The following is a 27,736-nucleotide window of genomic DNA, read 5'->3' as shown; positions in this document are numbered from 1 at the left end:
AAAATGAAATGTGTATATTAAATATTTTACCTGTACTTTTTTAATCAGGAGAAAGATTAAAATTAAGTTTTCTGAAAAGTGAATGTTACATATGCAATAAACAAACTGTTCTTGCTAATAGTAGTAATAGTTACTTTTCTCCTGTTTCCTGTTTCAACCAGTTTGTTCAGACCTGGAATTCTTTAAATATTTTGAGGGGGGGGGGGGGGGTGGTAAAAACTAATTCACTGCCAGATGGCTGAACCAATGTTTGATTGGGAAAGACAATTTGAACGAGTAAATAGACAACAAAACACATAAGGAAAGCAGAATAATTTTATTCACCTTTTTTTCACTAACCCATACAAATCCCCTCCCTTTGAAATATCTAAAAGATAAATTTTGTACCACATTGACATAAGAACAATATCCTCAGCTTAGAACAATTGAAAGCTATATGAGTGTATCACTGCTGGTCAAGTTCTTCAAATGATCATGATGTCAACCAACACCTCAATCACCCCATGTAGTAGTAAAATTCACAGAGTATATGCCTAATTTTGAAGTATTGCTGATATCAGTGATGTTTCATCAATTTGATGAAATCATTTTAAAAACTTGAAATTAAGGAACATGAATTGTTTCATAGTTGACAGTATGTCACTGTCAACAGCATGTAACTAGTTGACACTAGTTAATCACTGACATCACATGTTGGCACTCCTACAATCACTGACATCACATGTCGGCACTCCTACAATCACTGACATCACATGTCGGCACTCCTACAATCAGTGCCAACAAAATACCAGTTGGCACCGACTGCCACAATCACAGCTAAGTTGATGGCCACAGCCTAGGTTTTTGGCGGAGTAAAGGCTTACAATTTGAAAGCTAAAATAATGGATTCCAAACTTGACATGGTCAAGTGAGGATCCAGTCTAATTATTTTTGACATGGTCAAGGGAAGATCCAGTCTAATTATTTTTGACATGGTCAAGTGAGGATCCAGTCTAATTATTTTTGACATGGTCAAGGGAGGATCCAGTCTAATTATTTTTGACATGGTCAAGGGAGGATCCAGTCTAATTATTTTTGACATGGTCAAGGGAAGATCCAGTCTAATTATTTTAAATTTAACATAGTTAAGGAAGGATCTAGTCAAAAGCTTTTAACTAAATTATTTACAAAAGTTAGTTTAAAATATAACAAAATTCATAATGAAGTTGAATTATACAAATAACCGTAATAAAATATTTAACACCACTGGATGTGAAATAAAAATTCAGTCCTATGTTGAGGCAATGAGAGCCACGTTGTAAAGGTTAGAGCTTTAACCTTTTAAAGCTGGAGCTTTAACCCTTTCAAGGTAGAATTTCAATCATTTAATCCTCTTTCACTGTACAAAATGTAAAAGTTACAAACAGGAAACTAAATACATTTCAACTTGTAAAAATGGTTATACAAAACAAATGTTTTCATTAAAAATTTGACCATTTGGAATTCTTGGGACAGGATCAAATTGAGCAAATGTGAGACAACAACCAGAAAGGAAATATCACAGTACTGGTGGTACTGCTACAAGTTTGCTACACAAAAACAAACCACCATAGAAACAACAGTTCAAACAGGGATTTCTAAATTTAGCACTTGTAAGGGACTAACCTAGGAAACAACCTGTGGCTCAGCTCAAACTTCAACATACAAAAATATTCAAAAATTGTAAATTTTAAACTTAATGAGATTATGTATTAGTTTGTATTAAAATATGCAATATGTTGCACATAATTGTTAGTCTAAGCGATTTAATTACACCGCTAAACAAAGAAAATTATAGGCAAAAATGGTACTGCATGTTATAAAATCAAAGGAATATGTAATTGGTCGAAATTATTGCTTTGTTTAAACCAAAAAAAAATATTTTTTACGCAAAAGAAATGCAAGAAGTTATTCAAAAGTAAAACAATTATTGCAATTAAGCAAATATCAATGAAATGCTGAGGCAAACACAGTTTGTGTAAAATAGTGTTTCGGGCATTGCCATTTGTTTCAGGATAATTTGTTTAAGTACATTTGAATTCCAAAATTTACCATACGTATCAGTGTATGCCAGTAGAAGACAACTGGTACTTTTATGACTAGTAATGACTAGTTTTTAGTTCTTTTACTTTTCTTCAACCAGCATTCTACTGAATTCAAAATTGAACAGTAAAGGAAATATTTAGTTAACCCAATACTTGACTGAACACGAGGTTAAAAAAATAGCTGGTTTTACCAGTAGAAAGATTAAAAAGAATTGAACAGATTGAAAGTTAGCAAGGTTTGTGCAGCCATTTTTAATATATCATTTGGGTTGGTAATTCAAAACAACTCCGTAAACTACATTTCCTAGAATAATCCTTAAAGTTGAAATGATTATAAACAAAAATCTTCTACAAATTAAAAAAAAGCTTTACAGAAAAAAATAAACGAAACAATACACCTTACCATCTTATTTGAGCCTTTACATTTTATAAAATTTATTAATAGCATAAAAATAACAAAATAAACTAATTTTTATTAATTAAATATTTTAAAAATAATTCACACTTTATTATGAATAAAGGGACAGACATAAGAATGATTAATCATCAACCGGTTTTAAATTTTAGTTGTAAAAATCCCACCTTTCTCTAAAAACAAATAATTTGTAAAATGTTTCTGTTAATAAATGATAGGCACTTTTGCGGTAAAGTAGAGACAAAAATCTGGCTGGCCCTGCAGCTTTAAGCTTACATAATTTATACACATCAGAAAGACATCATCAGACCAAAATTTTATCAGACCAAAATTTTATCAAACCAAAATTTTATCAGACCAAAATTTTATCAGACCAAACTTTTGTCAGACCAAAATTTTATCAAATATTTACAGCATCCAACATTGTAAAGACAATGTTCAAATTGCATCTGGTAAATTTTACAGTGAACCACTCAACTATTATATGCACATATATTGATACAACTTCCCTTAAGGCCAAAATAATAGGCTGTAATTTAAAAGAGGGTTTTAAATTTATTTTTATATCTATCCATCAATTTACAATACAGACCTCTTTGTTATGCAACATTATTGGGAAAACTTACATCACAACTTTTTTTTGGTTTGTACTACTATAAGTTAACTTTATATATGTCCAAAATAATTATGTAAATAAATACTGAGTCATTCAAGGCAAAACCTCTGTACTATACCAATTAACTTTGGTAAGTGTTAACACAATAAATGACATACAGAAATGTTCTATACTAAAATAGAAATACTTATATCCACATTTGCGACCATCACCAAAATCAACATTTTCAAATCTTTGAATACTACAGGAGTTAGGGAAGACTGTAAAGTTATTTCAAACAAAAGTTGCTAGTCTAAGCTTTAAACTAATACTAATCTATGAAGCTAAAAAGATTAAAACTACACTAAACATACATCACCTTTAATTGGTATAAAATGAAGAATAGCAGGGAGCAGAATAACTTATGTAAAGCTTATGAACAACATGGATGGAGTAGCTAGAAGTTAAAGGAACAATAACTGCACATTTCTGAAGAGAACTCAGACAACCAGTTTTTATGTACAAAATATAGAGGCAAATGTAAACAAACATACCCTCATTGAGAGTTCAATAATAATATCAAGCCAATATTAAAAACCAAAAAAAAAAAATAATTGGACATTATGCAAAAATATAGTACATCAACACCTATATACATCACATGTACATCAATCTCAACAGCATACACAGACCCCAGCGTTCTAGACAGCTTTTAATCAACCTCAACAGCATTCATAAAACTGATGGTCTAGTTTGTTTTTACAACAATATCACAACACATCTGTGTGGTTTAAAAAAAATTTGTTCAAAAAGTGTTATAGATTTCTAAATGAATGCACTGTTTAAGGAAAAAAGTCAGTATTAAACAAAAGAAAAAGCCGTAGAAAAAGTGTATGAAACTCAAAACCTGCTAGACACAGTGGAGAAAATGTTCCAGTGATCAGCTCTATAAATGGACCTCTAGTTTTTAAAGTATGTTTATCAAAATAAAAAAAACTAAAGAGTTACAGACTATGTGTTGTATTAACATAATTAATTCCCACAGAATGCATATTAAAATATATAACAGTTTAAAAAGAAGAGAAAATTTAGCTTATTTATAAAGCAAGTTGAAGAATAAAAATACTGGAAAAATATTTTACTGATTCAGTTGCTTGACTCTCAGGCAACATTGTCAACTGATTTAGATTTTTTAACTTCAGTCAACATAGATGACTGATTTAGCTGACATTCAGTCAACATAGATGACTGATTCAGTTGACATTCAGTCAACATCAACCACTGACTCTGCTACTGTAAGACCGTTACCGTGCACCACATCTTGATCAACAGAGGGCCAGTCCAAAGCCTTGATTTCCAACTGAACAGTTTTATACTTGCTGGGCTGCGACTTCATCAGCCTATCAACTGCTCGGTACAGACACTTTAGCCATCCGCTGTCCACTATCACCCACTACAAGGTAAGGAAAGAAATTATGTCATTGTCCACTGTTACACAATCTTTCCTGGACATTAACTCATTGGTTTACTTTAGTAAAAGACATTTTTGGAGGAAAAATTTTTTTTAATAAACTGTTTGGGTACCGACAAAAATTATTGTAAGAAGTTATTAGATGAAGAAAAAATACTTTTTTAAGTGAAGCAGAAAGAAATGTTTCAATGAAGTAAAAATTTAAAGCATGACTGGATGTAGAGTAATTTATCAAAGAAGTGAAACAAAATAAAATTATGAATGAATTGAAACAAAATAAAATTATGAATGAATTGAAACAAAATAAAATTATGAATGTATTGAAACAAAATAAAATTATGAATGAATTGAAACAAAATAAAATTATGAATGTATTGAAACAAAATAAAATTATGAATGAATGAAACCAAATAAAATTATGAATGAATGAAACAAAAAAAAAATTATGACTGAATTGAAACAAAAAAAATGTATTAAAGAAGCGAATTAAAAATGTGTTAATGATGTGTTTAGATGGAATAAATTGGTGAATAGAAAAGCTTAGGACTCACCTCCACCACACATGATGAGATCATAAAGCCAATTGCTAGACCATACAGAGTTATCCTAAAGTGGTAGGGCGTGTTTTCTATTGGCTTCATCTGTGTAAAGACACATTTATAAATTAATGCTAGTTATATTGTATGGGGGTTGTATTATGGGGGAGGGGTTGTGTGGTTGTATAATTGGGGGTTGGTGTGGTTGTATAATTGGGGAGTTGAGTGGTTGTATTATAAAGGGGTTGTGTGGTTGCATAATGGGTGGTTGTGTGGTTGCATAATGGAGGATTTGTGTGGTTGTATAATGGAGGGGTTGTGTGGTTGTATAATTGTTGAGTGTGTGTGTGGTTGTATAATTGGGGGGTGGTGTGGTTGTATAATTGTTGAGTGTGTATGGTTTTTTAATGGAGGAGTTGAGCTGTTATGAATACCACCCACATCCATGAAGTCTGTGATAGGCTGTAGAGGTTTGAGCAGCATGAAGGTGGACAGGGCAAACAGCACAACCAGCGTGGCCAGGTAGAGAACTAGGGAAAAAAGGGGAGATCATTCAATATACAGATCAGGTAAATAAACAAAACAAAATCTATTTTTTTTAATTCTTAATAGGTTAGCTATATCAACAATTGTAAAGCTGGCGTTGCTCACAATACTTTAACCCTGACTGTTAAGCTTGGCGAAACCAAGATCTTTTTTTTTTACTTTTGAGATGCAATGGGGAAAAAAAATCAATGTAAGGGCACTAACAATTACTTGAGCAATATCTTGTGGTAGAGATTTTGATATCTAGTTCAATTGTTTCAAGTTGGGATCCCAGACTTAAGTCTTTAGGGCATCCACAATCCACCCAAAAATTGGGTACACGGCTTGTATTGATAAGACCATCCATAAACCAGGCCATAAAACATACTATGGTATCCGCTTTAATGGACCAGATTTTTTAAAATATTTAACTTTTTAATTATCAATTAGTCAAAGGTGTGAGTGTTAAAATTAATGAATGCTTCTCACCAAATTATCAATTAGCCAAAGGTGTGAGTGTAAAAATTAACGAATGTTTCTCACCAAATTATCAATTAGCCAAAGGTGTGAGTGTTAAAATTAATGAATGCTTCTCACCATTGGTGTAAATAGGCTTTCTATAAGGTGGACCTTTGGAGTAGGTGAAGGCCACGGCTATGTACATGAATGAGGACAAGAGAAAAATCACAGTGCTCTCCCATGACCTAGCCTCTTCTGCGTCATTGACTCCCAGGTTCATCGTGCCATTAACTGTGTAGTTAAAATAGTTTGGGTTGTTGGCCCTGAAACATTACATGGTATTAGATTTTATTAACTGTGTAGTTAAAATAGTTTGGGTTGTTGGCCCTGAAACATTACATGGTATTAGATTTTATTAACTGTGTAGTTAAAATAGTTTGGGTTGTTGGCCCTGAAACATTACATGGTATTAGATTTTATTAACTGTGTAGTTAAAATAGTTTGGGTTGTTGGCCCTGAAACATTACATGGTATTAGATTTTATTAACTGTGTAGTTAAAATAGTTTGGGTTGTTGGCCCTGAAACATTACATGGTATTAGATTTTATTAACTGTGTAGTTAAAATAGTTTGGGTTGTTGGCCCTGAAACATTACATGGTATTAGATTTTATTAACTGTGTAGTTAAAATAGTTTGGGTTGTTGGCCCTGAAACATTACATGGTATTAGATTTTATTAACTGTGTAGTTAAAATAGTTTGGGTTGTTGGCCCTGAAACATTACATGGTATTAGATTTTATTAACTGTGTAGTTAAAATAGTTTGGGTTGTTGGCCCTGAAACATTACATGGTATTAGATTTTATTAACTGTGTAGTTAAAATAGTTTGGGTTGTTGGCCCTGAAACATTACATGGTATTAGATTTTATTAACAGTGTAGTTAAAATAGTTTGGGTTGTTGGCCCTGAAACATTACATGGTATTAGATTTTATTAACTGTGTAGTTAAAATAGTTTGGGTTGTTGGCCCTGAAACATTACATGGTATTAGATTTTATTAACAGTGTAGTTAAAATAGTTTGGGTTGTTGGCCCTGAAACATTACATGGTATTAGATTTATGCATGAGTTTTAAAAAAAATATTAAGCTTAATACATTTTTAAAATAAAAAGTTTTTCAACATTTATTTTCATAACATGTTTCTAATTCAGATTTTTAATTAACATTTCCATAAATCACAAGGAATCCAACTGATAAATCTGACTGATTTAAATGAAAGATTATTCTAATGTTATTGCTAGGTTTAAATTTTTACACTTATTTCATAAAATGTGGTAAATATGTTTTTTTTTAATTAAATTTCTACAAAACACAAGGAGTCAAACTGATTGGTTTAAGTAACAGATTATTCTAACATTACTACTAGGTTTAAGTATTGAGTGAGAAAATCTACCAACTGGGTGTGATTGTAGAAGAAATATCCACCAATCTGAAAGATTATTCTAATGTTACTACTAGGTTGAAGTATTGAGTGAGAAAATCTACCCACTGGGTGTGACTGTAGAAGAAATATCCACCAATCTGAAAGCCAGCTACCAGGATGACTTGAGACAAGATGGACGCCAGGTTGGACAGCTTCATCAAACTTCCAGGCGGTTTCTTCCTCACCAGTTTGGTGTAAGCTGCGGAGTTGCCCACTGGGTAAACACAAAAAAAGTCACTATAAGAATAAGTTTCATTTTCCTACTAAATAAACACAAAAATAAAGACACTTTAACATTAAACTGCGGAGTTGCCCACTGGATAAACACACACAAAAAGTCACTTAAGAACAAGTTTCACTCTCCCACAAAATAAACAGACAAATCAAAGTTTAAAAACAATAGGTTAGAGTTTCCACTGTACAAAAAGAATGCCACACCAAAGATCACCTACAAAGTGGTCCAATTCGTTAACACTATGTTCACACTAAGGATTTGATTTTTATGAAATAAAAAAGTTGCAGATGTACTCACTTAAAATAGCAACAGTTGTGGTGATGATTAGATCAATGTACAGGAACTCGAAATCTGACAAATTGGTCATATACTGTAACATAAATCAATGTAATTTGATCAAACACTATAAATCAATGTAATTTGGCAGGCACTGTCAATTCAATGTAATTTGGTAAGCACTTTTAATTAAATGAACATAGGCCTACATGGAAACAAAATTTCATTCTTCATTTTTTAAATCTATCAAAAGCTAAAATGTTTACAAACTTGACAATTTTAATAAAAAAACTCACAGTGTATAGGATGAGTACTGAAATAAACTGAGTGAAGCTGTAGAGCGCCATGTACTTGAAACAACCAAAGGAAGTCACAAGAGCTGCTCGTCCCTCTCTGTGGATAGTTTTAACAATAACATCATGTGTTGACTCTCAGCAGCAAAAACAAATATTAGCAAAATTGACAAAGTTCAGAACATTGGTTTGAGAATAATGACAGGAGCCATGAAAACAACACCCATAAATGCTATGGAGGAAATAGCCGCTCTTAGCTCAATAGAAGAAAGAAGAGAATCAAAAATCCTCACTCATTACACAAAGCTAGAGGCACTGGAAAACCATAACCTAAAACAAAAACTCCAGAAACCCAGTCCATCAACCAGACTACAAAGAACAAGTTTCATCAAAGAAGCAAAGAATCTGAAAAAGAAATATGAAATTGAAAATATCATTCCTGAAGCAATAAAAACTCAAAACCTCTCCCCGCCTTGGATCTCCCACTGTCACTTAACCATTATTGACTCAATAGACACCATAGGAAAAAAATCTGACTATGATCTAGAAGAACTTAAGAAAATAACAAATAAACACATTAAGGATCAGTACCCCAGCAATACCTGGATTAGAGTTTTCACAGATGGCTCAGCTGAAGATGCCACAAAAAACGGCGGGGCTGGCATCCTTATTGAATGGCCAAGCGGAAAAAGCCTGGAAAAGGCAATAGCCACAGGCAGCCTATCCGACAATTTTAGGGCAGAAAAAGAAGCTTTAGAACACGCAGCAAACCTCCTGTCAGAACACCCTGAATCACCGAATAGTCAGATTGTATTTCTTACAGATGCCAAATCAGTCCTGCAATCCCTACAAAATCCGGAGTCCTATATTCAAACACTCATGACAGCACTAGAGAGGCTAAAAAATACCTGCAGCAGAATTGTGCTGCAGTGGATCCCGGGCCACTGCCAGATCCAGGGTAACGAGATCGCAGACCAGCTGGCAAAAATTGGGGGAAAGAAACCACAACCGGAAATTTCGCTACACCCAAAAGAAATAAAAAGAATAATTAAACACAAACAAACGCAAATGTGGTCTGTCACACACCCTCACTACATTAAAGACGACGGCTATTACAATTTAACACGAAAACAACAATACATAATCTTTCGACTTAGAACAGGCCACAACAGACTAAATCAACACATGCACAAAAAACTGAAGGTTGGGTGTAGCGAAATGTGCCCTTGTGGCAAGGCCCCGGAAAACACGGAGCACGTACTCCAGGATTGTACTCTGTATAGCCAGGCAAGAGGCAGACACTGGCCCCAGCCCACCCCACTCAGGGAAAAATTATATGGGACACCTGACAAACTGGAAACCACAGTCCGGTTTGTCCATGAAGTTGGACTTGTTGTCTAATTCCTCCACCATATTCAAAAATTAAGAACGAAGAAGAAGAACATCATGTGTTGACTCTCTGTGGTGAGCTACAACAACCGAATGTTTAACAATAACATCATGTGTTGACTCTCTGTGGTGGGCTACAACAACCGAATGTTTAAAAATAACATCATGTGTTGACTCTCTGTGGTGAGCTACAACAACCGAATGTTTAACAATAACATCACGTGTTGACTCTCTGTGGTGGGCTACAACAACCGAATGTTTAACAATAACATCATGTGTTGACTCTCTGTGGTGAGCTACAACAACCGAATGTTTAACAATAACATCATGTGTTGACTCTCTGTGGTGGGCTACAACAACCGAATGTTTAAAAATAACATCATGTGTTGACTCTCTGTGGTGAGCTACAACAACCGAATGTTTAACAATAACATCACGTGTTGACTCTCTGTGGTGGGCTACAACAACCGAATGTTTAAAAATAACATCATGTGTTGACTCTCTGTGGTGAGCTACAACAACCGAATGTTTAACAATAACATCACGTGTTGACTCTCTGTGGTGGGCTACAACAACCGAATGTTTAAAAATAACATCACGTGTTGACTCTCTGTGGTGAGCTACAACAACCGAATGTTTAAAAATAACATCACGTGTTGACTCTCTGTGGTGAGCTACAACAACCGAATGTTTAACAATAACATCACGTGTTGACTCTCTGTGGTGAGCTACAACAACCGAATGTTTAACAATAACATCATGTGTTGACTCTCTGTGGTGGGCTACAACAACCGAATGTTTAACAATAACATCACGTGTTGACTCTCTGTGGTGGGCTACAACAACCGAATGTTTAAAAATAACATCACGTGTTGACTCTCTGTGGTGAGCTACAACAACCGAATGTTTAAAAATAACATCACATGTTGACTCTCTGTGGTGGGCTACAACAACCGAATGTTTAAAAATAACATCATGTGTTGACTCTCTGTGGTGAGCTACAACAACCGAATGTTTAACAATAACATCACGTGTTGACTCTCTGTGGTGAGCTACAACAACCGAATGTTTAACAATAACATCATGTGTTGACTCTCTGTGGTGGGCTACAACAACCGAATGTTTAACAATAACATCACGTGTTGACTCTCTGTGGTGGGCTACAACAACCGAATGTTTAAAAATAACATCACGTGTTGACTCTCTGTGGTGAGCTACAACAACCGAATGTTTAAAAATAACATCACATGTTGACTCTCTGTGGTGGGCTACAACAACCGAATGTTTAAAAATAACATCACGTGTTGACTCTCTGTGGTGGGCTACAACAACCGAATGTTTAAAAATAACATCACGTGTTGACTCTCTGTGGTGAGCTACAACAACCGAATGTTTAACAATAACATCACGTGTTGACTCTCTGTGGTGGGCTACAACAACCGAATGTTTAACAATAACATCACGTGTTGACTCTCTGTGGTGGGCTACAACAACCGAATGTTTAACAATAACATCACGTGTTGACTCTCTGTGGTGGGCTACAACAACCGAATGTTTAAAAATAACATCATGTGTTGAAAAATGTTTAGTAAGATATAAAGCTGCTTAATTGTAATTGTAGTTTTATCGTAAAACACTATGCAGTTTAACAAAATCTTTCATCTTATATTTATTTTATAACATTATGCAGGATATAAAACTTTTTCAATACTTGAAAAGCTTGGTTGAGCAAAGAAGGTAGATCTAAATTATTATAAAAAATAAATGAAGGATAGGCTAATTAATATTCAATACATTACAAAAACGATTAAAGTATAATTCTTCCTTTCCTGGGTTCTAGTAACAAGTAAGAATTCAAAAGATGTATTTATTTTTTATTTTTAGTTTGTTGTATAGATGAGAAATGTATAAAAACCTGATTGCTGTGACGACACATTCAATGTTGTTGACACTGGATGTGAAGGGGGCAGCAACAGAGGCCTCAGCCTCAGACAGAGAGATGCCTGCATGAGCAGCTTTTAGGGCCTGAGGGGAAACCAGAGTATGGAATGTGATCATTACTAGAGACAATGGCAAGAGACAATTTAATTGGTTTTAAACTCAACATTTTTTAATCAGTAAAACCAGAGTATGACATTATAAAGAATATGACAAACAGTTGAACTGTGTCATTTTGTTCTTGGATTTTAAACTCAACAAATTAAATTTGAAAAAAAAAGAAAATAAAGAAAGCTCTTACCTCACAATCATTGGCACCATCTCCACACATCCCAACAGTATAGCTATGGGTGGAAATAAAGGAAACAGAAAATACATACAACACATATTTCTTTGGCTGATAGTATTCAATACTTCTTTGTAATATCTTATGAAAATAATTCCAGTTAAACGTTATTTTTTTCTGGGACATTAAATTTTTGGGGAAAAAAACACCTACTCTAGATCCTGAAGGCTCTCAATAAGCTGACATTTTTGGTCAGGAGCCATACGGGCAAAGATGGTGCCTTGTACACATAACTGAAACAAAATGGTAAATACTAGTTTTAATACAACTGCAAAAAACAATTTTTAACTGATAAAGAGAAATCAAAATAAATTTTCTAATTGTTTTACAAATGTATATTTTTTCTTAAATATAAAGATATATGTTATACACATGTGAAATTAGTTTAAAGGAAGCCATTTTAACTATTGCACTATTTGTATATACCTTGGGCATTAACTCTGGAAAATAAGAAGCAATAACTGAGAATGATTTCCCTGTAACAGCCAGATGTTTCTTTGGTGTCAGCGCCCCCACATGGACCCTTGTGTATTTCTGGCATGGATGAAAACCAAGCACAAGGTTAAAATATAATAAGATAAAATGTTTGAGAATCTACAGGAAAAGCACATCTCAAAAACAAATTAAACTGACAGACTTCCTTGAGTTATTTAGTATTTTGCTTATAAAGAAGAACAGTCAAATGAAAAAAAACACAAATAACTTGCTTATTGTTTACGTTTACTAAAAAAAATTTTTTTTTGTACCTTAGTTTTACATCAAATTTAATTTTGTAGTACAAAATAATTATAGATGTTTTCTGCAGTAAATTAATCCGCCTGAGCGCAACACTATTCTAATTTTTCAATTGAGTCAACAAGGCAACAGCTACTGGACTTAAAATAATTTTATAACACTTCAAATGAATAAAATAAAACAATAAAAATAGTGTGAAAAAATCAATTTTGTTATGGAGAAAAAGTAGTTTAAACATTAGTCATTCAAACATTTTGGTAGTTAGAATTTATTTTAAGTATCAGCAGGAAAAAAAATTGATTAGAGTAAAATAAAATTCTTATAAACATTTTTTTTAATAAAAATAAATGCATTTCTGATTAAATAATATAAACAAAAATATTTTAAAAAATACAGTCTCCAATAAGTTTGATATTTGTATATATATATGTTTCCATAAGTGCAGTATTAGTTTGTAAACATCATGCAAATTATATTCTGAAAAGCAAACCTTGTTCAAGAAAAATGATTGGTTGAAGCAGGGTCACATGACATGTTAACCAACCTTTAACCTAAATAATCTTTTTCACAAGGAATAAATTCTCTGACCATTTTGTAGACAGCATGTGACACAAAAATAATTGACCTGATACAGGTGTAACTGCTGTTACAGGTGTACTGCTGTTACAGGTGAGTTTTGTTACAGATTTGAACTCAACCAAAAAAAAAAAGATATGAGGGAACCAAGAAATGATAAAATAGTTGAAACAAAAGTGTGCCAGTAACTGGAGATGAAAGTGTCCATGGGTCAACAAACCTTTCCTAGAGACGTATACGATCCCGCCGGCCTTGGCCTGCTCTCTTCTAGCAGTGGGGAGCTCTGTGACATGAGATGGGGTTAGTTCATACCCTGGCCACATTTACACAACTACTGACGGCCACATTTTATACAATTACTGATGGCCACATTTTATACAACTACTGATGGCCACATTTTATACAACTACTGATGGCCACATTTTATACAACTACTGATGGCCACATTTTATACAACTACTGATGGCCACATTTTATACAACTACTGATGGCCACATTTTATACAATTACTGCTGACTAGGCATTTACTGATGGCCAAATTTTATACAATTACTGCTGACTAGGCATTTACTGATGGTCAAATTTTATACAATTACTGCTAACTAAGCATTTACTGATGGTCAAATTTTATACAATTACTGCTGGCCACATTTTATACAATTACTGCTGACTAAGCATTTACTGATGGCCAAATTTTATACAATTACTGCTGACTAGGCATGTACTGATGGCCAAATTTTATACAATTACTGCTGGCCACATTTTATACAAAATTACTGCTGACTAGGCATTTTGCTGACTAAGCATTTACTGATGGCCAAATTTTATACAATTACTGCTGACTAAGCATTTACTGATGGCTTAGCTACAAATAATTTCTATACTCTACCATTCTCTTAAGGCCAATATATAATAGTTTAACTATACTGATCTTAACATAACATAATTTTAGGATTTAGTTTATTTTTTAACTTAATTTTTCTATAAACAAAATAACAGTCTATTGTCTACTATAACTTATCTGATATATATATAAGCCTGTGTAGTCATGGCTCACTAAATCCACCACTACAGCCCCTGTTTTTTATTCACTGTGTTCACAACCACCAAACTGTTTTCAATTGCTTTGTCAAAACTAATTTCAATGGTTACTTAGTGATCACTTCAAATAAGTCTCTACCAGCTAAATATGCCGAGTACATTAAAAACTCTCTCACTTTAAACATGTTGAGCCATAATGCTAGCAGTTTCTACTTTATTGGCTTTACTAAGTGTTAACAGAATTAAAACTTAAAAAACCTGAAACTTGCTACAAATCATTTTTTTAAAATATTCATACATTTTGTGCAAAGTAAAACCAATAACTTATGAAATAAAACAAAAAAACCAGATACTTAAGTCTAATATTAGGTAAAGATAAAAGAAGCATCTAGCACTGGTTGTACTACATTGTACTAGACTAGGATGAGCTAGAATGCTACTATAAAACTCAACTACAACTTTATTTATATATATATATATATATATATATATATATATATATATATATATATATATATATATATATATATATATATATATATATATATATATATATATATATATATATATATATATATATATATATATATATATATATATATATAATATCTGCATTATTTTTACTTCATTTTTTATCCAAAGCAAATGTTCATGAACTAATAGGTACGGAATAAAGCTGGCCCGAGTTTAAAAAATTTAGTTTGGATTTGATCTAGTATGGCATTTTAAAATGAGGCATCAGAAAGTCATAACACGTAGTACTGACCCTTTGTTAAAGAAAATGTGTCTAAGAATAAAAAAAATATATGAAGGCTTAAACAGAAATGTAAAATATTTTGATTGCCTACACACAGAACTTAATACAAAAACAAAAACCAGTCAATTTATTTTTAAAAACTTGGTCAGAAAAGTGTACTGAAACAAATGGCAAGAATCAAGTCTAACAAAGATATAATACACTTCTGAAAGGTTTTAGAAATATTAAAATATTGAATCAATCAATAGTGCACACTCTCAATAAACTAATGGGCTTCTAGAATATACAATATAAAGACTGTTGGGAAAAACAATTTTGTAAAATAATAATTTTTTAAAAGAAAATTGTTTTTGTCAAATATACTTTTAATTATCTTCTTACAATACATAAAGTTTATTTTAAAAAATAAATAAAAAATACACATGAAACAGCAGTAGAGAGTAATAAAGTTTGTACTATAAAAAGAACTAAATCAACTAGAGAGTTTGTGTCTCACCACAACAAACTGGTATAAATAATGTTCACTGGGCACTAGCAAGTCTTATACAAAAAGAAGCAATGGTTGTATATCATTGGTAGTTCAGCTACAAAGGTATATAAATAAAACAGCTAGCAGTTTCTACTCCTCACAAACAAAACAAGATATGTGCTAAATTGATGAAAGAAAAGTTCTACTTCATTTTTAATATTAATATTATTTAACAGAAATTCTATTCTTAAATTTTAAAAAGTTTTTAAAAATATTTTTTGTTCCATCTTCTAATGAAATAAATTCTAATGACACAAAAATTCTGTTCCATGTCAGAAACCTCCATGCAAAGGATCGCACACTGTTGTAGTTAGATTAGCCATACAACATTAATTATATAAATTATTGTGCTGCATCAGAAAATGATAGCCTAAACCTAGCTAACATCAAAATTAAAGAACAAAACAGCACATTTTTAACTGGACTGAATTTTTAAAATTTAAACATGCAACAAAAAATTTAACTTCTACAGTGACACAATTTTCAAGTAGTTTTTTTTGGTTCCGCAACTGTTGTTGGGCTACGTTTTTAAATTTCTAGACCACAGCAATAAGATGTTTTAAAGCACAATATTTTGCATGGTACTAACAAATTAACATTTTTTAATAAAGTTTAGAAAAAGAATGTTGTTCTTCAAATGGAGAGCAATATATCAATAGCATTTTAATGGAGGAGAATCTTTAGTATATCTTTAATAAAATTAATTACATAAGAAATATTTAATTAAATTATAGTTTTTAAACACAACTGCAGACAATTAATAGTTATTTGGTATGTATTGTAGTTGGTCACTTTTATCCTTATAACATTACTTACATAGATGCAGCTTTACTGTTGTGCATAACAACTTTCTTCAAGCACCATTATTTGTATTATTTGAAGCATACACCAGAGAAATAAAAGGTGTCCCCCTCTTCTGACTTACCTCGTTGCCAGTGTCAACAGTATCATCTGCACATGGCCCACAATGCTCAGCTTCCTCATACACAACCCTGGCCCCGCTTTCCTTATCAGGTGGGTACCCATGGACCAGTATAACCTTGTCCACCCGACCAACCATTTTACAGTTTCTGGCCACACTGATGGCTGTTTGAAGCATGTCACCTGCGTTCGAAAGAGTGATTACAAGTAGGGGGTCAATGTATTTATATCTTGGACATAAATATCTTTTTTATAAGTGGGGTTCATTGTATTTATATCTTGGACATAAATATCTTTTTTATAAGTGGGGTTCAGTGTATTTATATCTTGGACAAAAATATATTTTATGAATCATAAGTTTTTAAGTATAATATTATATCAAAAGAGTTTAATTATAATTGGAAGTTAATTGTAATTTTTTAATTTTATATATTTGTTTAAAATCATTAAAAACATTTCCCTATTTGCTTAACCACTATTTGTTACAATATTAAGAAGCAGCTACCCACTTTAGACAGTGATATTGACAGTTTCAATGAGAGAATAAAACTTTTTGTAGGTGATGTCTGGTTTGGTCAAAACTTACTCACCTGTAATCATAACGGTTCTAATGCTGGCGTCTAAATTTGGTCAAAACTAACTCACCTGTAATCATAACGGTTCTAATGCTGGCATCCTTAAGAGTTCGAATAACTGGCGCAGTCTGTGGTTTCAGCTGATTCTGCATGACCAGCAAACCCAGAAAATTTAAATCTGTTTCTACTTTATCTCTGAAAATAGGAGAAAAAAATGAAAATCACTTAATCTCATTCACTCCCCTAAGTGTATATAATCTATTAAAAAATCTTATTCTCGTTAATCTAATGAATTAATCTACCTGGAAATTCTCTGAACTTGATGCCATGTTATTTTAGGATCCATAGGCCTATGTGCAAGGGCGATAACTCTAAATCCTTGAATAGAGTAGTTATGCAGAACTGTATGGAAGTCAGCAGGCACTATGGGAGACAAGGGGAGAAAATATGTTAAAACCAAATTTTTTAACTAGTCTTAAACATGCAAATAATATTTAAACTTAGTATGTGGTGAAAAATAATTGTGTAAGTGAATTTGCATTTTTTGCAACATTTGTTTTATCATTAAACAATGAAGTGATGGGTACCGGTTTCAGGTCTACAAAGGGAGGCAATTTTTTCTGGTGCTCCTTTACAGAAGATGTTCATGTGTGGCTCTCCCATGGTCCTGGTGATAACACTCATGCACTGGGAGGTGGAGGAGAATGTGAACTGCTTGATGATGCCCACTTCATACGGGTGCTGCAGAGGTGTCAGGTTTAGTTAAATCTTCATTTTTATTAAAAACAGTGAATTTTATATCAATAATGTGTTTTAGATAAATGATTTAAGAAATACTTTTCCATATAAATTAAATTTAGTTTTTCAGCAAAACACAACTATCCCTAAAGTTAGTAACATATCCCAAACCACACAATTTTTTTTCTACAACTAGGTCCTGTAGATATCACACAAAGCATTAGCTAAGGCAGTAGGTTTTTTTTTTTTTTTCTAGATGAAAAATGATGGTAAATTTTGTGAGCAAAATGTGCCACAATTATATTTTTCCATGCTTGGTTGTTTTTAATAAATAGTAATTTTAATCTCCATCAGCAATTTTCTGTACAGAAATTATCTAGAATCTTGAACAGTTATCATGCAGTATCCAGGCTCAACAATCCATAGGCCTATTTATCCTTCACCTAAATTCTAACACATGCTTTAATATCATCAAGCTGGACACATACTCCAATTAAGGAATATATATCATGCATATATATCATGCCCAAAGCCCAAACACACAAGCTGTACAATCTACCTAGTGGCCAAGTGTTAACACATTGCTCAATATAAGCAGTAACAACACACAAGCATTAAGTACAGTAAAACTACTACCTATGCATTACATTTAATAATATATACACTCATATCTGTCAAAATGATGTTAGTAATGGCACTATTTGCCTACCCCCACCAACATTTAACATCCAAAGAGTGAATCTGATTTTACCAGTTAATATTGACACAGACTTAAATATTTTTAATTATATAGAATGATGTGTCGTTTTTAAGAAATATGTTTTACTTTAATTATTAAAAATAAAAAATGTGTCCTATTATATGATATTAACATGATAATCACAGCTAATTAAAATCATCTTAGTAATAATTCAGTTAATTAAGAGGGGGGGGGGTGTTTACAAATGGGTGATTGGGTAGTAGTCATATTAAAGGCAAATAATTATTAAACAATTCTTTTTTATATCATTACATGTTTCAAAAAATTACTTTAAACGATGAAATCAATTAAAATGTGGTTTAAAAATCTATATGCTCTACAATAAAACTTGTATATCATTTCTAGTTTTGATAATATCTGAAAATAAATCTTGTTGTTAGTTGTACAAGATGCAGACAGCTAGGGTTAGTCAAGTACACACAGACAAGCTTGAAAAACATCAAGGAAAATACTATAGAAAAACCACTGGTGCCTAAGAGAAAAAACGCAGATGAAAAAAATAACACCAAAATGTAGACCTCTTCTTCCTCATCGTTTTCATCTTGTATGGAGAGTGTCTGCTGCCAGCCACTTGCAGAGCTGCCTGGCTTATGCTGATCATGTTTGTAAAAACACATTTTATTACTAGTGTGTGGATATTACGGGTCCTAATTAGTTCTTTACTTAATAGATGGAAAAACAGTAACTACATTAATTTCGTGTTGCCAACTTTAACATCCTAGTTCACAATGTATTAACCTTAGACAACTGTAGCCATAAGCTGTTCATCATTGACTGGACTCTTTAAGAGAAAGCCAGAGACAACAATACCGGACAGAAATATGTGTGATGATTAATATTGTACCTGTGTTTAAAGTTTGCTTGTGATAGGACTGATGAGCTAAATGCTAAGATAATGATTTAGTAAACAACGGTTTTAGGGAATTAAAGAATATTATAAAGTAGCTTACACATAATTCAGATGATCAATTATGTGAACATCAGTTAAATATGCAACAAGTAAGGTTGTTAAAATGTTACCAAGATGTCATTCATCAAAATGTTTGGGTGTATTGGTGGTCAACTAATGAACCAATGATGCTACCAACTAATGAACCAATGATGCTACCAACTAATGAACCAATGATGCTACAGGTATGTAACAGGTTTTTTGTGAGTCAGTAGAATACAAGTTTTACCCTAGCATGTGCATTACTGTGGGGAATGTATGGAAAGAAGCAATGGGGATTGTATGCGTGACTTCTCAGTAATGTAACTTTCCTTAACCCTAATAATAGCTGCAGTAATATAACTTTCCTTAACCCTAATAATAGCTGCAGTAATGTAACCTTCAGTAACCCTCACAAAAACTGCAGTAATGTAAACTTCAGTAACCCTAACCAAAGCACATTTAATGTATTTACTGTGGTAACACAAGAAATTAAGGCTTATTTTTACTGGTTAGTCTATTTGTATACTAATGTAATAAACAAATAAAATTACATTTGTATAAATTAATGCTAATTGAACAAAATGATCATTTAGAACAAAGTAAAATGTAGAAACCAAAGATTAAATTCAACAAGTTATTGACAAAATGTAACAAATCCCCCCCCTGGGCAGGAAATTTGTGAACGCTGTAGGGAGAGGAGTGAACAACAACTTGCTAGCTCTTCAAACAAGCAACAATCAACTGGGAACAAAACAAGAGCTCTTCAGGTCTGTCTTACCTCACGCTGGAGAAACTCAAACTCTTCCTGGAAACCAGAGGAACACATAGTACAGCTATTTTTTATTAACTCGGCCCCATAAATATTAGAGGAACACATAGTACAGCTATTTTTTTTTTAACTCGGCCCCATAATTACGAGAAGAGTATGTAGTACAGCTATTTTTTATGCTCAGTCACAAAAAAATTAGAGTAAGATGTTACAGCAATTGTTATCATCCTCCTCCCAAAGCATATTAGAGGAAGTTATAGCACACTAGGAACATGTTACAACTATTTCTTTCATGCTCCCCAGAACAGATTTTTTTATGCTCAACAAATTACTATAGCTGTTCTAACAATACAGCAGAATGGGCAAGTTTAAAACTATGCTTTTTTTATTAAAAAAACAGCCTTCTTTAAAAAGGCCAACTTCAGGAACAATAAACACAGGCCAGATGTGAGAAAAAAGTTCTTTACATGCATCAAAAACAATAGGGTAACACCAGTGAAGCACACAAACCTCTCTAAGAATAGACAACTAACATAAGACCTACAGTAGACAACTATCCAGATAAGTATTCTATACAGCAGGTAAAACTTTAACAATCAACACTGAGTTAAAATTAAAATGTTATCCAACATAGAGAATCAAATGAAACAAAAGTTTTGTAAATACCAATATAAAATTATAAACTAAACCCCTCTATGACCTTAAACACAAAAATGTCTATACAAACTTAAGAAGGTACACTTGGTAAATAATGTACACCTGTATCTGGAAGAATCTGATCAACTTACCTCTTCACCCAGGAAGGTCTCAGCTGAGCATGGCTTCACCACAGTGGGCATTATAATGTCAAACTTGTGGGTATCTGCCCCTGGCTCCTCTAGATGCTGGCAACAAGGGAGATAATAAAAGCTTTACAAAGGGAGGTAATCTCATTTTTAGATTAGAAAATGGACTACGGATCATCAAACCTTGACATTTTATTATTAAGTAGGATAATTATGCACATTTCTGAGCACCAACCCATTTAATAGAGTTGAACATGATGAGGTCCATGGGGTCGCCGCTGAGTTCCTTGTCTATGATGGTCAGGGAATGACAGGCAGCCAGACACACTAGCAGTGGTCCTCTAGGCAATGTTGACGGGTCTAATATGGGCTCTTCAAACCTGACAAATCAAACAATTGTATGCACACATAGCTTCTCTAATATGGGCTCTTCAAACCTGACAAATTGAATGATTGTATGCACACATAGCTTCTTAATAATAATGAACAGCCAGTAAAGTGACATTAGTATCTTAAATAAGTGACATGAAAAACTTCTCTAATTAAAAACACATTACACCTGCTTAAATTTGATTTATACTATCTTTTAAGTAAACATAACTAAACACAAAATATCTGAAATGACTGAATTTAATAGGTAAATGAGTAACCAACACACAAGTACAGATTAATTTTTATTGAGTTACTTCCCCTGATGTCTATTTTAAGCGGTCATATGATCAATGTTTACCTTCTGTTCTCCACAGGAACCACACCCCACATGTCCAGACCATCCTCAGTTAAAGTACCTGTCTGTTACATTAAAGAATAATTGATGTCAACCACAACAAATAACATGGTTTTACTTATAATTAGCGGAACATTAGAAGAGTTATCTAAAGCATCATGCTGAAGATTTGTTAACCATGCAACAGAAACAACATTATAAAATACCTTATCAAAGCAAAACACATTGATCCTCCCACAGAAGTTGATACGGGGTGGGCTTATGCAAAAGATCTTGGATTTCTTCAGGCGATTTTGTGCGTAGACCGTGCCCACGGTCATGGCTGCAGGTAGAGCAGGTGGAACTATGATGGTGATGATGTCCAGGACACGGATAAGTGTTACATCCCAGGACTCCTGAAATTTTGGGGAAGTTTTTTGTCAATAGGTTTTCATAGAGATTACTCTGGTGGTTTTTAATTATAGTTCATGGACGAAAAATAAACCTTATTAGTTTCTTAGTAAATAAGGTTGTAAAGTGTTCAGGACTTCAGATTTTATTTTTCTAAACATTACATTACATTGTAAACTTGATTAAAATCCTTTGAATTATTAAGTATTTTTAAACGGAAAAAAAACCAACACAAAAATTGTTACTATTTTTAACGTTGCAGACATTTGATGGACCTAACAATATTTTTGGAGTAATAGGTGCAGTAGTTTTTGATCTAAGCACAAAATCTAAAACAATGCTGCACAGTATGACACAATCATTTACATCATTTAAATCAATAATCAAGTATTAATGCAAATTGTTCAGCCAGTTACAGCTAAACATCAACTGAACAATGTATAAACCTCACTGACAGCTGTTAGTGTACAGTACAAATCTGTGAAATCCATTACCAGTCATCCCTTACCTTATACCTAATGTAGGTGACTAGTGTACAGTACAAATCTCTAAAATCCATTACCAGTCATCCCTTACCTTATACCTAATGTAGGTGACAAGGGAGTAAATCATTCCAAGGGATGCTACTGCAGACAGGAATATAATAAATCTAAAGGCATCCCTGTAGAACTTGAAGTCCAGGGGTTTTGGGTACAAGATAGCTCTCACAAGTTCCCCTTTTGCTGTGTTAAAACCTTAGAGGAAAAATAAAACTTTAATCAACTCAACTGAATATACTACAATGAAAAGATAGTTGTAAAATTGTGTAGACTGTAAAGGTGGTGAGGACTAGGTTTTGAAACTATAAGGGACAGATAGATTTTGTTACAGAATACAACTACAAGCTCTCATGAGTACCTGAAAAGAGTTGGGTAAAATAAAGATTTCTGGGCATAGTGCTGACCCACAAACCAAAGAAACAGCAAGTCTACTTGATCTGCCTTATAGATTTCTATCTGACAGAGTACTTAAGTGAGAGTAGATGTAGCACCATACATACCTGTCCTCACAACAACAGCTGTAACTTTGGCCTGGCCATAATAACGTGTCTGTACGATGCGTGTGCCAGAAAACAAAGTGTGTCGCTTGTGGATCTCAGGTGAGTAGATTTCCTCATCCTCTTGGTGCAGCAGTGGAGTCTTTGTCACTGGTACACTTTCACCTTTTTCAATGGAATAGTTGACAGGTTCAATACAGGAGGACTTTATGTACTTTACCTTAACTCTTTAAGAGTATTACAAAACTGCAGTTTTTAAACACTGCCGAATGCCGTTCAGTGATTAATTTATATTAGTAATGTGTGGGTTTTAAATCAGCGAGTAAAAAGATATGAGTTGTTTGACCGCAAGGGTACTAAAAACATTAAATTTTTAAAATAATTCAGGTAAACGTGAAAATAATTACGGGCTTAAAGAGAAGTAATAACAAAATAGCAGGGGAGTTTTTGTCACTGGTACATTTTAAACTAATTTTTTATTACACACTTCACTAATTCTGGATTGAAATTCTAAAAAGACAATCCGAAAAATCCAAAAACTTAAATTTTTAAAATAAAAATTTTGCTTATGAAACCAATTAAATTCTGTATGCAGTTATGAACTTACCTCACTTCAAAAAATATTAATAAGTACATTTTCTAAGCCAATTTTTTTTTATAAATAAGAACCAAATGAATATTAAGACCATAATATGCATAAAACTATTCCCTCTATTAAAAAACATTCCATCCCTCTATAAGTAGTGTGTAAAAAACCAAGGTGAGAATTACCTGTGAGCATGCTTTCATTGACTATAAAAATGTACCTGTGAGCATGCTTTCATTAACTATAAAAAATGTACCTGTGAGCATGCTTTCATTGACTATAAAAAATGTACCTGTGAGCATGCTTTCATTGACTATAAAAAATGTACCTGTGAGCATGCTTTCATTGACTATAAAAAATGTACCTGTGAGCATGCTTTCATTGACTATAAAAAATGTACCTGTGAGCATGCTTTCATGGACTATAAAAATGTACCTGTGAGCATGCTTTCATTGACTATAAAAAATGTACCTGTGAGCATGCTTTCATTGACTATAAAAATGTACCTGTGAGCATGCTTTCATTGACTATAAAAAATGTACCTGTGAGCATGCTTTCATTGACTATAAAAATGTACCTGTGAGCATGCTTTCATTGACTATAAAAAATGTACCTGTGAGCATGCTTTCATTGACTATAAAAATGTACCTGTGAGCATGCTTTCATTGACTATAAAAAATGTACCTGTGAGCATGCTTTCATTGACTATAAAAATGTACCTGTGAGCATGCTTTCATGGACTATAAAAAATGTACCTGTGAGCATGCTTTCATTGACTATAAAAATGTACCTGTGAGCATGCTTTCATTGACTATAAAAAATGTACCTGTGAGCATGCTTTCATTGACTATAAAAATGTACCTGTGAGCATGCTTTCATTGACTATAAAAAATGTACCTGTGAGCATGCTTTCATGGACTATAAAAAATGTACCTGTGAGCATGCTTTCATGGACTATAAAAAATGTACCTGTGAGCATGCTTTCATTGACTATAAAAAGTTTACCTGTGAGCATGCTTTCATTGACTATACAGGTGCCAGCAGTGAGAACAGCATCACAGGTCATGATACAGCCATGGGCGGGGATGGCTATCAGATCTCCTGGTACCAGCTCATGCTCCTGCTTCTCTACAAATTCTGTGCAGTATATAGGGTATATAGTTATAGGGTACAGTTGGTATAACTATCATCACACAAGGTTATACATGTCATAAGTTGTATTTTATCAATCAGACAAAGTGATACATAACATCAGGGAAAGAAAATTAATATATCAAATTGATACAATAGTCATCAGAAAAGGAAACGTTAATATATCAGTCATAAGTCTGTTAGCTACACGGGTCACTGAACAAGGAGATACATCATTCATAAAACAACATCACAAGAGCAAGTCAACACAACACTAGAGAAAAGACAACAGCACACTATACATCTGATCAAGCCTAAAACTAACCATTGTTTCCAATACAAACTTCCACTTTGATTTCTTCTGTAGCCACCATGTTCTTCAGAGTTACTCGTTGCTGAAAGTTTTAAAGTAATCTTTATTTTAAACTGACAGTGCTACATAGGGGCAACCTAAAATACTACACAAACAAATCATCAAACTTTATATTCTATTGCAAAATATATTTTTTAATTCAGTTCATAAATATAACCAAACTAGTTTGTAAAATGATATCATTAATGGAGTCTAAAAGATAATGCTGAAAAATGTGTTGGCCCATAACAAAACATAACATGTAAAATGTGTTAACCCATACCACTACATCAAATGTAAAATATATTAACCCATAACACTACATCACATGTAAAATGTGTTAACCCATAACACTAATGCACATGTAAAATGTGTTAGCCCATACCACTACTTCACAAGTAAAATGTATTAGCCCATACCACTACATCACATGTAAAATGTGTTGGCACATACCTTCTTAGTTTCACGTAAAGAGATTGCAATAGACATGACAGAGATGAAAAATATACAGGCAGCATAATAGTAGTACTCATCTATTGACCATAGAGTTACACTAGCAATTTGGAATATGTAGAATGGATTCAACACCTGCAAAAAGAAAACTCGCATTGTAACATTTATAAATATTAGAAAACAAATTCTAGATTCTAGCATAAACTATAGCAGTTTGCTATATTTAAAGGTTTAAAAAAATAAAGATTGCTCTATTGTTTAAACATGAAAATGAAATTTTATTTTCTAGTCAGTAATAAAATTAATGTTTCACAGTTTCAAGCTTTATGGGAAGGAACACTTTAATTATATTGATGTACTAAACCACACTAATACTTTTTAACGGGTATAGTGTAATGATGAAGTTACTGATGAAAAGAAACCACAACTTACTTCTCCAATGAGCAGGTTCCAGTAAGATGGAATTTCTATCTCCATTGTATTTGGTCCATACAAACGTAGTCTAGTAAAAAAAATGTTAGTCATATTTCAAATTTTTACTTTTTATTTTTATTTGGGCATTGGTAAATAAATGTATCAATTCAGTAACAAAAATTAGTTCAATTAACAGTGTCAAAAAAATTATATTAAACTAGTTATAAATATGAGCAATTCTGATTCTGTGGGTTCTGTTTGTGAAAATTAAAACTGATATTAATAAACTATTTATAATTTCTAAAAAAAAATTTTTAGCACAATTTATTCTACTAGTTATTTTTATTCTGTTCACTTTATTGTGTGATCTCATACTTCAATAATTAAAAAAAAATCCTTGTTACCTTGCGGCTCTTTGTGCATTTGAGAAACCGTTGAACTGCTCATGTAAGGTTTGACAGGTTGTTCGACTTGACAAATCTCTAGAGAACAAATAGCATGCATCAATACTAATTTCTTGTTTAATGAAACTAAACAATACATTACATGCATCAATACAAGTTTCTTGTTTAATGGAACTAAATAATACATTACATGCATCAATACAACTTTCTAAAGTTTAAAAAAAATGTAAAAATTAAAATAACAGTTTAACAAGCAGCATTTGAATCAATCAATACCCCCCCCCCCCCACATAAACTGTATCTGCGAGTACATACATCTGAAATGGTCACCCCCAGCCCAACAACCCCACCCCCACCAACAACAACTACAACTCACTCCAGCTGCCTGAATGATGACTTGGATTGGTCCCACAGGTACCGTGTGTGCTGGTAGTCAAAGTACCGCACCCCAGGCTCACTGCCTGACAGACAGGACGAGGTGAGGAGAGCGCGGTCATCTGACAGGTCAGTGGTGCTGACAGCTTCTGTCTCTGTGTAGTTGCCCACATGGTCACTGTCAACACAAATACAAAAAAATCTTCACCTGAGATCTTTACTATACAAAAACTCATTCAAATCCTACACTTTAAACACAACCAAAACAACATTACCTAAAATCTTTACTATACAAAAACTCATTCAAATCCTACACTTTAAACACAACTAAAACAACATTGCACCTAAAATCTTTACTATACAAAAACTCATTCAAATCCTACACTTTAAACACAAGGTCTAAGATCTTTACTCCATCAAAGCTCATTTTAAATCCATTCATAAATGTTACATTTCAATCTATACTATATGTGTATTTCACAGTATTAAATGTTAAATTACATTAAACATTACATACAAGAATTTATTATTTAAACAAATCTTTATTCATGCTGGCCCAGAATGCACATAAATGCTGTTAAAATTTCAAGTTATCAAATGATAAGGTGTTTGTTGGAATTACTTGTTTGATTGTTCAATGTTAATTAAATATTGAAAATTATTTTGTATTTTACATTTTTAGTTAGTGCTCCATCAGTTTATATGTATAACAAAGTATTAATTCAGTTT

At 32.9% G+C, this 27,736-nt stretch overlaps 1 protein-coding gene across 1 annotated transcript; it reads right to left on the bottom strand.

The window, feature by feature from the left end:
* Window positions 1-297: 297 nt before the first annotated feature.
* Window positions 298-27,185, bottom strand: LOC131932606 (polyamine-transporting ATPase 13A3; the record flags this gene model as incomplete). The annotated part of the gene is given in 28 exon segments (XM_059289539.1): window positions 298-4,526; window positions 5,096-5,185; window positions 5,522-5,610; window positions 6,203-6,387; window positions 7,612-7,759; window positions 8,078-8,150; window positions 8,353-8,449; window positions 11,654-11,763; window positions 11,978-12,020; window positions 12,176-12,255; window positions 12,449-12,556; window positions 13,554-13,616; window positions 16,586-16,764; window positions 17,227-17,351; window positions 17,459-17,579; window positions 17,744-17,897; window positions 21,143-21,238; window positions 21,375-21,519; window positions 21,870-21,931; window positions 22,073-22,261; window positions 22,833-22,990; window positions 23,296-23,457; window positions 24,884-25,015; window positions 25,335-25,404; window positions 25,815-25,949; window positions 26,247-26,316; window positions 26,633-26,710; window positions 27,009-27,185. Coding segments are annotated over 28 exon segments (3,328 nt in total), but the record flags the coding sequence as incomplete, so codon positions are not given.
* Window positions 27,186-27,736: the final 551 nt, after the last annotated feature.

The sequence above is a fragment of the Physella acuta genome, unplaced genomic scaffold (assembly GCF_028476545.2).
Source record: "Physella acuta isolate Inbredline_101_S28 unplaced genomic scaffold, ASM2847654v3 ptg002230l, whole genome shotgun sequence".
In the NCBI taxonomy this organism is placed as follows: Eukaryota; Metazoa; Mollusca; class Gastropoda; family Physidae; genus Physella; species Physella acuta.
This window is presented reverse-complemented; position numbering and strand designations above follow the sequence as displayed.